This window comes from Macrobrachium nipponense, chromosome 41 (genome assembly GCF_015104395.2).
Source record: "Macrobrachium nipponense isolate FS-2020 chromosome 41, ASM1510439v2, whole genome shotgun sequence".
NCBI classification, from domain to species: Eukaryota; Metazoa; Arthropoda; class Malacostraca; order Decapoda; family Palaemonidae; genus Macrobrachium; species Macrobrachium nipponense.
In genome coordinates, this window is record NC_061102.1 from 13,149,470 (window position 1) to 13,163,365 (window position 13,896).

The following is a 13,896-nucleotide window of genomic DNA, read 5'->3' on the forward strand; positions in this document are numbered from 1 at the left end:
GTATTAGGCTTTAGTCATATTATTATTATTATTATTAGACATCCCTACTATGCATTAGGCTCTAGTTATATTATTATTATTAGACATCCCCACTATGCATTAGGCTTTGGTCATATTATTATTATTATTCTTTATTATTCATTATTATTATTATTATTATTATTATTAGACATCCCTACTGTGCATTAGGCTTTCCAGTCATATTATTATTATTATTAGACATCCCCACTATGCATTAGGCTTTAGTTTATATTATTATTATTATTATTATTATTATTACTATTATTATTATTATTATTATTATTATTATTATTATTATTAGACATCCCCACCATGCATTAGGCTTAGTCATATTATTATTATTATTATAAGACATCCCCACTATGCATTAGGCTTTAGTTATATTATTATTATTATTATTATTATTATTAGACATCCCCACTATGTATTAGGCTTTTAGTCATATTATTATTATTATTATTAGACATCCCTACTATGCATTCTTAGGCTCTAGTTATATTATTATTATTATTATTATTATTATTATTAGACATCCCCACTATGCATTAGGCTTTAGTCATATTATTATTATTATTATTAGACATCCCCACCATGCATTAGGGTTTAGTCATATTATTATTATATTATTATTAGACATCCCTACTATGGCATTAGGCTTTAGTTATATTATTATTATTATTATTATTATTATTAGACAATCCCCCACTATGCATTAGGCTATAGTTATATTATTATAATTATTATTATTATTATTAGAAATCCCCACTATGCATTAGGCTTTAGTTATATTATTATTATTATTATTATTATTATTCTTATTATTCATTATTATTAGACATCCCCACTATGCATTAGGCTTTAGTTTATATTATTATTAATTATTATTATTATTAGACATCCCACTATGCATTAGGCTTTAGTTATATTATTATTATTATATTATTATTATTATTATTATTATTATTATTATTATTATTAGACATCCCCACTATGCATTAGGCTTTAGTCAATATTATTATTATTATTATTATTATTAGACATCCCCACTATGCATTAGGCTTTAGTCATATTATTATTATTATTATTATTATACCTATTATTATTAAGATTAGACTCCCCACTATGCATTAGGCTTTAGTTATATTTTTATTATATTATTATTATTATTATATTATTATTATTATTATTATTATTATTATTATTAGACATCCCCCACTATGCATTAGGCTTTAGTTATATCATTAATATTATTAGACATCCCCACTATGCATTAGGCTTTAGTCATATTATTATTATTATTATTGACATCCCCACTATGGCATTAGGGTTTAGTTAATTATTATTATTATTATTAGACATCCCCACCATGCATTAGGGGTTTTAGTTAGTCATATTATTATTAATTTTTAATATTAGATTCATCCCCCACTATGCATTAGGCTTTAGTTATATTATTATTATTATTATTAGACATCCCCACTATGCATTAGACTTTAGTTATATTATTATTATTATTATTAGACATCCCCACTATGCATTAGGCTTTAGTTATATTATTATTATTATTATTATTATTAGACATCCCTACTATTATGCATTAGGCTTTAGTCATATTATTATTATTATTATTATTAGACATCCCCACTATGCATTAGGCTTTAGTCATATTATTATTATTATTATTATTAGACATCCCCACTATGCATTAGGCTTTAGTTATATTATTATTATTATTATTAGACATCCCCACTAAGCATTAGGCTTTAGTTATATTATCATTATTATTATTATTATTATTATTATTATTGGACATCCCCACTATGCATTAGGCTTTAGTCATATTATTATTATTATATTATTAGACATCCCCACTATGCATTAGGCTTTAGTCATATTATTATTATTATTATTATTAGACATCCCCACTATGCATTAGGCTTTAGTTATATTATTATTATTATTAGACATCTCCACCATGCATTGAGGCCTTAGTCATATATTATTATTTTATTATTTGTTTTACATCCCCACTATGCATTAGGCTTTAGTTATATTATTATTATTATATTATTATTATTAGATCCCCCCACACTATGGCATTAGGCCTTAGTCATATTATTATTATTTTTATTAGATATCCCCACTATGCATTTAGCTTTAGTTATATTATTATTATTATTATTATTATTATTTATTATTATTATTATTATTATTAGACATCCCTACTATGCATTAGGCTCTAGTTATATTATTATTATTATTTATTATTATTATTAGACATCCCCACTATGCATTAGGATTTAGTCATATTATTATATTATTATTTAGACATCCCCACCATGCATTAGGGTTTAGTCATATTATTATTATTAATATATTAGACATCCCTACTATGCATTAGGCTTTAGTTAATTTTATATTATTATTATTATTATTAGGAAATCCCCACTATGCATTAGACTATAGTTATTTATATAATTATTATTGATTTATAGACATCCCCCTATGATTAGGCTTTAGTTTAATTATTATATTATTATTATTAGACATCCCACTATGCATTAGGCTTTAGTTATATTATTATAATTATATTTTATTATTAGACAATCCCCACTATGCATTAGGCTTTAGTTATAATTATTATTATTATTATTATTAGAAAAAATTATTATTATTATTATTATTCTTTTATTAGACATATTGATTAGGCTTTAGTCATATTATTTTTATTATTTTATTTATTATTATTAGACTCCCCACTATGCATAGGCTTAGTCATATTTATTATTATTATTATTATTATTATTATTATTTATTATTATTATTATTAGATTAGACACCCCATTTTATGGGGGGATAGGCTTTAGTTATATTTTGTTTATTGATTTATTATTATTATTATTATATTATTTATATTAGACATCCCCCACTATGCATTAGGCTTTAGTTAATATCATTAATAATTATTAGTCCCCGCCTATGATTTGGCTTTAGTCATATTATTATTATTATTATTATACATCCCCCCATAGCATTAGGGTTTAGTTATATTATTATTATTATTATTAGACATCCCCACCTGTGCATTAGGTTTAGTCATATTAATTATAATTTTATTAGACTCCCCACTATGCATTAGGCTTTAGTTATATTATTATTATTATTATTAGACATCCCCACTATGCATTAGGCTTTAGTTATATTTCATTCTTATTATTAGACATCCACCACTTATGCATCTTGGCTTTAGTTCATTATATTTATTATTATTATTAGAACATCCCCCACTTAAGGCATTAGTTTATTTATTATTAATTATTATTATTATTAGACATCCCCCAACCATTGCATTCGGGTTTAGTTCCATATTATATTGATTTTTATTAGACATCACCCCACTATGCATTAGGCTTTAGTATATTATTATTTATATTATTAGACATCCCCACCTATTGGGCCATTAGGATTTTAGTTTATAGTCTTATTATTATTATTAGGAACTCCCCCCACTATGCATTAGGCTAGTTATTTATTATTATTACTATTTTATTATTATTTAGACATCCCTATATTATGCATTAGGCTTAGTCATATTTATTATTATTATTTATTATTATTAGACATCCCCACATGCATTAGGCTTTAGTCAGTTATTATTATTATTATTATTAGACACCCCACTATGCATTAGGCTTTAGTTATATTAATTATTATTATTAGGACATCCCCACTAAGCATTTGGCTTTAGTTATATTATTATTATTATTATTATTATTATTATTAGACATCCCCACTATGCATTAGGGCTTTAAGTCTATTATTTATTATTATTATTATTTTAGACATCCCCACTATGCATTAGGCTTTAGTCATATATTATTATTATTATTATTATTAGACATCCCACTATGCATTAGGCTTTAGTTATATTATTATTATTATTAGACCTCTCCACCATGCAGTTAGGCCTTAGTCATATTATTATTATTATTATTGACATCCCCACTATGCATTAGGCTTTAGTTATATTATTATTATTATTATTAGACATCCACCACCATGCATTTAGGCCTTAGGTCATATTATTATAATTTTTATTAGACATCCCCCACTATGCATTAGGCTTTAGTTATATTATTATTATTTATTATTTTATTATTATTATTATTATTATTATTATTATTATTATTAGACTCCCCCACTAGCATTAGGCTTTAGTCATATTATATTATTATTATTATTAGACATCCCCACATGCTTATTAGGCTTAGTTATATTATTATTATTATATTATTAGACATCCCCACTATGCATTAGGCTTTAGTTATATTATTATTATTATTATTAATATTATTATTATTAGACATCCCCACTATGCATTAGGCTTTAGTTATATTATTATTATTTATTAGACATCCCACCTATGCATTAGACTTTAGTTATATTATTTTTATTATTTTATTATTATTGTTATTAGACATCCCACTATGCATTAGGCTTTTATTATTTATTATTATATTATTATTATTATTATTAGCCACATATGCATTAGGCTTTTAGTTATATTATTATTATTATTATTAGACATCCCCAACATGCATTAGACTTTAGTTATATTATTCTTTATTATTATTAGACATCCCCACTATGCATTAGGCTTTAGTTGTATTATTATTATTATTATTATTAATATTATATTAGACATCCCCACTATGCATTAGGCTTTTATTTGTATGTTATTATTATTATTATTATTAGACATCCCACTATGCATTAGGCTTTTAGTCTATTATTATTATTATTATTAGACATCCCCACTATGCATTAGGCTTTAGTTATATTATTATTAGTATCATTAGACACCCCACTATGCATTAGGCTTTAGTTATATTTATATTATTATTATTATTATTATTATTATTATTATTATTATTATTATTATTATTTTATTAGACATCTCCACTATGCATTAGGCTGTAGTCTATATTATTATTAGTATCTGACATCCCCCACTATGCATTAGGCTTTAGTTATATTATTATTATTATTATTATTATTATTAGGACATCCCCAACTATGCATTAGGCTTTAGTTATATTATTATTATTATTATTATTATTATTAGACATTCCCACTATGCATTAGGCTTTAGTTTTTTATTATTATTATTATTATTATTATTATTAGACATCCCCACTATGGCATTAGGCTTTGTTAGTTATATTATCATTTATTATTACTATTATTATTATTATTATTATTAGACATCCCCACATGCATTAGGCTTTAGTTCATATTATTATTATTATTATTATTATTTTATTATTTATTATTATTATTATTAGACATCCCCACTATGCATTAGACTTTAGTCCATATTTTATATTAGACATCCCCACTATGCATTAGGCTTTAGTTATATTATTTATTATTATTATTTAGACATCCACACTATTGGCATTAGGTGGCTTTAGGTTATATTATTATATTATTATTATTAGACATCCCACTATGCATTAGGCTTTAGTTATATTATTATTATTATTATTAGACATCCCCACTATGCATTAGGCTTTAGTCATATTTTTATTATTTAGACATCACCACTATGCATTAGGCTTTAGTTATATTATATTATTATTATTTTTATTATTATTATTATTTATTATTAGACATCCCCACTATGCATTAAGCTTTAGTTATATTATTATTATTATCATTAGACATCCCCACTATGCATTAGGCTTTAGTTTATATTATTATCATTATTGTTATTATTAAACCCCACCCCCCTATGCATTAGGCTTTAGTCATATTATTATTATTATTTATTAGACATCCCCACTGCATTAGGCTTAGGCTTTATTTTAATTATTTGTGTTTATTTTATATTATTAATTATTAGACATCCCCACTTTGCATTAGGCTTTAGTCATTACTTATAATATTATTTATTAGACATCCCCACTATGCTTATTAGGCTTTAGTTTAATATTATTATTGTTATTATTAGTTATTATTATTATTAGACATCCCCACTTTGCATTAGGCTTTAGTTTATATTATTTTGATCATTATTTATATATTATTATTAGACATCCCCCACCATTGCATTAGGCTTTTAGTTATATTATTAGTATTATTGATTAGACATCCCCACTGTGCGTTAGGCTTTAGTCATATTATTATTATTATATTAGGACATCTCCAATATGCATTAGGCTTTAATCATATCATTATTATTATTATTAGACATCCCCACTATGCATTAGGGCTTTAGTCATATTCTTATTATTATTATTAGACATCCCCACTATGCATTAGGCTTTAGTTATATATTATTATTATTATTAGACATCCCCACTATGCATTAGGCGTTTAGTCATATTATTATTATTATGGTTATTATTATTATTATTACACATCCCCACCATGCATTATGGTTTAGTCATATTATTATTATTATTAGACATCCCCACTATGCATTAGGCTTAGTTATATTATTATTAATAGACATCCCCACTATGCATTAGGCTTTAGTTATATTATCATTATCATTATTAGACATCCCCACTATGCATTAGGCTTTAGTTATATTATGATTATTATTATTATCATTATTAGACATCCCCACTATGCATTAGGCTTTAGTTATATTATTATGATTATTATTTATATTATTATTATTATTAGACATCCTCACTGTGCATTAGGCTTTATTTATATTATTATAATTATTATTATTGTTAGACATCCCCACAATGCATTAGGCTTTAGTTATATTATTATTATTATTATTATTATTATTAGACATCCCCACTATGCATTAGGCTTTGGTCATATATTATTATTATTATTATTATTATTATGAATCCCCACTGTGCATTAGGCTTTAGTCATATTATTATTATTATTTTATTAAAAATAATGGCAGAATTCACAGAATGATTTTGTACAATATTCTTTCAATTCTCCTTATGATTTTCCTTTCTGGCACGCTGGTATTATAAAGCAGCTGTCCAATGTTCATCGTGCTGTAGGTCGTCAACGGAAATTTCCGGTCGGGCTGGTGTTATCAAAAGCAAAAACTGGTTTATCAGGGACAGGCTGGGGTCGTCAACAGGTATACAGGTGGGTTTCGTAGGTCGGGAACAGGCCGTAGTCGTCAGGGGTCTATCCGGTATTCTTGTTATTTCTTCTTTTCTGGTTGTTCAAGGCGTCTACATGTTTCGGCCACCTCGTTTGGCCATCTTCGGGACGGGATCGCGAGTGCAATGGTCTGTGTCAGATGTATTCACGCTATTTATTGCATTCGGTTGGCTTGAAGAAACAGGTACCTCACTTTCATTGGGCAATACCTGTGACGTCACGAGCGATGTCATCAGGGGGCCCGTTGCTGGTTGGCTGTCCTCTTCGTGGGCGGAGCCTCATCCTTATGGTGATGGTGGAGGTCCCCTCGAAGGGCGTGCTACCAGGTCGTCCTCAGGGCGAGAGCTTGAGCTGCGATCACCCTCAGGGTTACTAGGGACGTCCTCAGGATGAGAGCAATGCTTCTATCATCCTCAGGATCCCTCTGGTGCGATGGTCGTTGTGGGGCGGTGTCTGCTGCTCTCCTAACGGCGGTGGGGAGGAGGAAGGTCTCCTGTGTGATGTTCAAACTGGGCTTCTCCCTCCCGATGTGCAGCGCTTCTAAGATTCGCAAACGACGTAGATCGGGTGCCTGGTCGATAACCTCGAAGTTACCGACGATGTCGCTGCGTCGGATTCTTTTATTATGGGCAGTCCTTGCATGATTAAATACCGCTCCTTCCTGCGCGTGGACAGGAGATCCTTTTGGAGAGGCGCATTGACGTCATCCCGATGTAAGTTCCGAGGCATCCTCGGATTGGGCACGTGTATCTGTAAATGACGTTCGTCCTCTTCAAGGGATCCTGCAACGGTGCGGGGTTATTTTTCATATATAAGACTGCATGTTTTTACTTGTATAAAAATATGATCAAGTTGATCTGCTTGTTGTTGTCGGTCGGGGAAACGTGATTCCTGATTATTTCCCGTAGGGCTCGCTCGTCTTCTTTATACCGCCGATGGAAGGTGGCCCTTGTAGAAAAAACTTAATTTTCTGCTGGGGGTCTGGGCGGGGTTCCTGTAGGTACCATTCTTCATGCTCTTCCTGAAGACGTTCTGGATGCTTCGGTTGGTGTGTCCGTTGTTTACTAGGACCTGGGCTGCACGTTCCATCTTCCTTATGGGTGTCTGCCCATGTTGAACAATGGGGAAAGAGCTCTCCTGACGTAGGCGCTGATGTGGTGTCCTTATAGCGTTCAGGGCATTCACTCTCGCCGTTTCAGACACATTCCCAGGTTCGTGGGCTTCGTGTAAAACCCGTTTAGCGAACGCACCCCTCCTTCTGTTCAACCAGGACGTCCAGGAAGGGAAGACGGCCATCACGGCTATATTCGATGGCAAATCGTAAAACGGCTGTTGGTGTGGAAGGTTTTGACGTATTTCCTCGATCTCCTCCCTAGTTCCTGCTTGGATGAAAGTGTCATCTATATATCTTACGTATATAGATGGCTTCCTAATGCTCCTAAGACACGCTCCTCCACCATGCCCATGTAAAAGTTCGCAAACAGGACCCCGAGGGGGGATACCCATCGCTACACCATCGATTTTGTAAGTACATATGGCCATGGTGGTTAATGAAGGGAGCCTTCTTGGTGCATATTTCCAGCAGAGAGCGAAGGGCGTGTACGGGGATATTCAGCGGATCGGTGGATGGGTCTCTGTAGACACGTTCAAGGATCATTTCGATGGTTTCATCTACAGGAACGTTAGTAAACAGCGACTCTACATCCATCGATGCAATACTGACTCCAGGGGGCGCGGATCTTAAGGCTTGCAGAAAACTCCGCAGACGACTTCAAAACTATGTGTGCTGGGGATGTAGGGGGTGAGAATAGTATTTAGTTGTTTAGCAAGGCGGTATGTGGGTGCTGGTATTTGGCTAATGATAGGTCTTAAAGGGTTTCCATGTTTATGAGTTTTCACATTACCGTAGATGTACCCGAGGTTGTAATATCCAGAAATACTAGAGAGGTGTAAGGCGTTAGTGGCTGCGTTGACAGTTTCTATGATTCTATTGGCTTCGCGTTTAATGTCGTCTACGGGGTTCTTAGTAATACGTCGAAACTTAGTGGTATCGGCGAGATCTCGTCGATTTTTTTGTCTATATTCGGTAGTCTTGATAAGTACTAGGGCTGCGGGTCTTGTCGGCTCTCCTGACGGTGATGTCTTGTTTTCTCTCAAGCTTTTAGCAGCATCCCGCAGACGGTGATCGACGATGTCACTTTTATAAGTTCCTCGGTCTGTAAGGGCTTCTGCTAAGAGGAGAGGTTGAAGGGCGTCGGTGGTGTGTACATTCCCAAGGCTTTCTTGTTCATTATCGTCTCCGTAAGATATTCTATCTCCATCCTTTTATTAAGGGGACGGGGGGGGCGAGAGATGAAGTGGCAATTCAGGCCTTTCTTGAGTATGTCCTCTTTCTTCAGGGGATGGGGTGTAGGTGGTCAAGTTAATATATTATTAGACATCCCCACTATGCATTGGGCTTTAGTATTATTATTATTATTCTTATTATTATTAGGACATCCCCACTATGCATTAGGCTTCAGTTATATTATTATTATTATTATTATTATTATTATTTGACATCCCAACTATGCATTAGGCTTTAGTCATATTATATTTTATTATTAGACATCCCCACTATGCATTAGGCTTTAGTCATATTTTTATTATTATTATTATTAGACATCCCCACTATGCATAGGCTTAGGTCATATTATTATTATTATTTATTATTAGACATCCCACTATGCATTAGGCTTTAGTCATATATTATTATTATTATTAATTATTATTATAGACATCCCACCACCCATGCATTAGGCTTTAGTCATATTATTATTATTATCAGACATCCCTACTATGCATTAGGCTTAGTTATATTATTATTATTATTATTATTAGACATCCCCACTATGCATTAGGCTTTAGTCATATTATATTATTATTGATTATTAGACATCCCCACTATGCATTAGGCTTTAGTCATATCATTATTATTATTATTGTTATTATTATTATTATTATTATTATTATTATTATTATTATTATTATTATTATTATATTATAGTTATTATTATTATTTTTTTTTTTTTTTTTTTTACTCTATCACAGTCCTCCAATTCGACTGGTGGTGGTTTATTTATGTGTCCGTTGGGTTTCCGGGTTGCATCCTGCCTCCTTAGGAGCCATCACTTTTCTTACTAAGTGTGCCGTTTCTAGGATCACACTCTTCTGCATGAGTCCTGGAGCTACTTCAGCCTGCTAGTTTTTCTAGATTCCTTTTCAGGGATCTTGGGATCGTGCCTAGTGCTCCTATGATTATGGGTACGATTTCCACTGGCATATCCTATATCCTTCTTATTTCTATTTTCAGATCTTGATACTTGTCCATTTTTCCCTCTCTTTCTCTTCCAACTCTGGTGTCCCATGGTATTGCGACATCAATGAATGATACTTTCTTCTTGACTTTGTCAATCAAACGTCACGTCTTGGTCTGTTTGCACGTATCAACCCTATCCGTTCTGATACCATAGTCCCAGAGGATCTTTGCCTGATCGTTTTTCTATCACTCCCTCAGGTTTGTGCTCGTACCACTTATTACTGCAAGGTAGCTGATGTTTCTTGCACAGGCTTCCAGTGGAGGGTTTTGCTTTTGCCACTGAATCATGCCTCTTTTTGTACTGGTTCTGTGCAAGTGCTGGGCATTCACTTGCTATGTGGTTTATGGTTTCATTTTTCGTATTGCACTTCCTACTAAATTATGGGAGAGAATGTTATTTCCGTCTATCGTTCTTTGAACATATCTGGTTCTTAGGGCCTGATCTTGTTGCCGCTGTTATCATTCCTTCAGTTTCCTTCTTTAGCTCTCCCTCTGTAGCCATTGCCATTTGTCATCGCTGGCTAGTTCTTTATGTCTGTCTCAGTATTGTCCGTGCATTGGTTTGTTGTGCCAGTCCTCTGTTCTGTCTGTCTTTCTCCTGTCTCTGTATATTTCTGGGTCTTCGTCTACTTTTATTAGTCCTTCTTCCCATGCACTCTTTAGCCACTCGTCTTCACTGGTTTTCAGATATTGCCCCAGTGCTCTGTTTTCGATGTTGACGCAGTCCTCTATACTTAGTAGTTCTCTCCCTCCTTCCTGTCGTGTTATGTATAGTCTGTCCGTATTTGCTCTTGGGTGTAATGCTTTGTGTATTGTCATATGTTTCCTGGTTTTCTGATCTATGCTGCGGAGTTCTGCCTTCGTCCATTCCACTATTCCTGCGCTGTATCTGATTACTGGCACTGCCCATGTGTTTATGGCTTTTATTATATTTCCGGCGTGAGTTTTGACTTGAGTATCGCCTTGAGTCTCTGCATATATTCTTTCCTGATCGTGTCCTTCATCTCTTGGTTATTATTATTATTATTATTATTATTATTATTATTATTATTATTATTATTATTCTTGATGAAGAGAAGAAGAAGATGATGAAACCTATTCATTGGGTTGAAATTCAACCTTCCAAAGAATATGGTGTTCATTAGGAAGAAGTAAGACGAGGTGGTAAAGGGAAATACAGAAAGAAGAGACCCCACTTATTAAAAAATGAGAAAATAAATTTAGACAGATCACGCCTTGCATGGTGTTTCGTTGTTCCAGCCCCTTACGGCAGGAAGTTTTATGCCTTGTTAGACTTAATATGACAGGGAAAACTCCAACCTATTTTCAGATATAATTTGTATTCATGCAAATAGCTTGAAGGTGGCGTTTCCTAATGCTTCTGAATTTTTGGCGATAATACTGAAAATAGGGCACACACATATCGTCCATTCACTTGCATACTTTAGAAAGATGCATCCTTTATAAGTAACTTAAAATCTCACAACTCAAACCGAACTTGTTTTAGAAAGAAGTGTTAGGCGGTTTACATAATATTATAGGAAGAAGGGTTAGACGGTTTATACAATATTATAGAAAGAAGTATTAGACGGCTTATATATAAGGATATCACGTTGTTAATATAATACACGCTAACTCCATTACCTCTAGGAATCTCGTATTACACCTTCACACAACTGGTCCCAATCCAAAAAGAGGCCACACACAGCTTGCCATATTCCAACTGTAGTAATAGAAATCGTGACATTTGTCTGACACCCCCCCCCCCCCCCCCAATTCCTCACAGAAAAAAAAAACTCATAAAAAACAAAACCTAACTCAGAAAACCCTGAATGGAGTGACACAGACAGAAACGAGACGGCGCCCTGCAGGTCAGAACTGCAGCCATCTGGCCTCATCATTCCCCGGCCATTTATCACCACTGCTTATCCAATTTGGAGATTTTTTTGATGAATCTGCTGGAGGAATGTGTGTTTTCTTCTGAAGATTGAAAAAGAAACCCACAAAATTACTGTGTATAACGTGTTTACTTATAAGTTTTACTTTTTTATTTTACTCAACACTCGAGTACTTTCAGGCCCTATCTGTGGCCCTTATTCAAGAGATGCGTAGGTTGTCATCCTGGCCTGGGTCTAAAGACTGCTGGGCCTTCAAGGACCCAGGATGACAACCTACGCATCCCTTGAATAAGGGCCACAGATAGGACATGAAATTACTCGAGTGTTGAGTAAAATATAATGTAAATACTTATTAGTAAACACGTTATACACAGTAATTTTGTGGGTTTCTTTTTCATAATTCACTTTATCATTAAGAATACAATGAAGGTTATGGGTTAAGGATTATATCGTATACTAACCTAGCAATACTGAATTAAGGACCACAAGAGTCAACAGATCTTTCCCTGACACCGTGAATAGTTTCAATACAGATGAATTTACATCACGTTCACCGAATGTAAATTTCTGAATGACTGGTATGTTAACATCTTGAATATCAGACACATTTAAGTAATAAAACACGCTGAAAGACTTTATCAGCCAAATAATACCAGATTCAAAGATCAACAACAGTTTCTTTCTTTGCTTTGAGGTGTAATAATGTACTGCAAGTAATAATTTGTCCTTTCCTTCACAGGAAATGAAGTGGCTCTGGATAACTGCGCTGTTGTTTTTGGTGACTGGGGTGAAATCTGGACCAACAAGAAAACGATGGTGATCCAGGTGGGTAAATCGGTACCGGCACTCACTTATTCTTGTCTCGGCTATTTTATTGAGTACAATTCATGCTAAAATGTGTGGTTACCACTCGCTCTGCATTTAAAGACATTTCATAAGCATTCAGTTTAAAAAATAGTATTCCATTAAAATATAGTGGCAATTCGCTAAGTGTTTAAAGACTCTTGGCAGTCAATCATTTACAAAAAAGATTCCATTTAGAAAAGTTATCTCATATCAAGTTTCCATTTATTTGCTGTTTTCGCCGACAGAATGTTTTCCCATTGTATTTTCTGAACCATTTTAATATTACGAACATACAATACGGCAATGACGAATATATATTATTATTTTGAGTTTAATACAGTTGCAAACTAAGCCGTTTCCACTAGGGGAAACTCAAGCGATAAAGTAGGACCTTTCACATAACGGTTGCCTCCATAGAGAAAAAAGACAATGTCTGATACATTTCCACTTCAATTGGTGAATCACAGATATACCTCCTATGCCAAAATAATCAACAATATTAGCCACTTCATCAGTGGCTTGTCGAACTCCCCACATACACTGCGTCACTCACTCCTACTCTGCCTGCATTCTCGCGCCTCCTAGATGTTGAAGACTATCTTTTCTGCGTCTCTTTCAATACAT

General features: G+C 32.6%; 2 protein-coding genes across 3 annotated transcripts in view; both read left to right on the top strand.

Annotated features, from left to right (window-relative positions):
* Window positions 1-13,896, top strand: part of LOC135212518 (uncharacterized) — a 60,106-nt gene that overhangs the window by 19,584 nt on the left and 26,626 nt on the right. The gene's annotated exons all lie outside the window — the stretch shown is intronic.
* LOC135212517 (uncharacterized) overlaps window positions 1-13,896 on the top strand; it is a 34,821-nt gene that overhangs the window by 8,133 nt on the left and 12,792 nt on the right. For both annotated transcript variants that reach the window (XM_064246036.1, XM_064246037.1), the window contains exon 2: window positions 13,166-13,251. In XM_064246036.1, coding sequence (XP_064102106.1) covers window positions 13,240-13,251 — 12 coding nt within the window. In that variant the 5' untranslated portion in view covers window positions 13,166-13,239. The remainder of the gene's footprint in view (window positions 1-13,165; window positions 13,252-13,896) is intronic.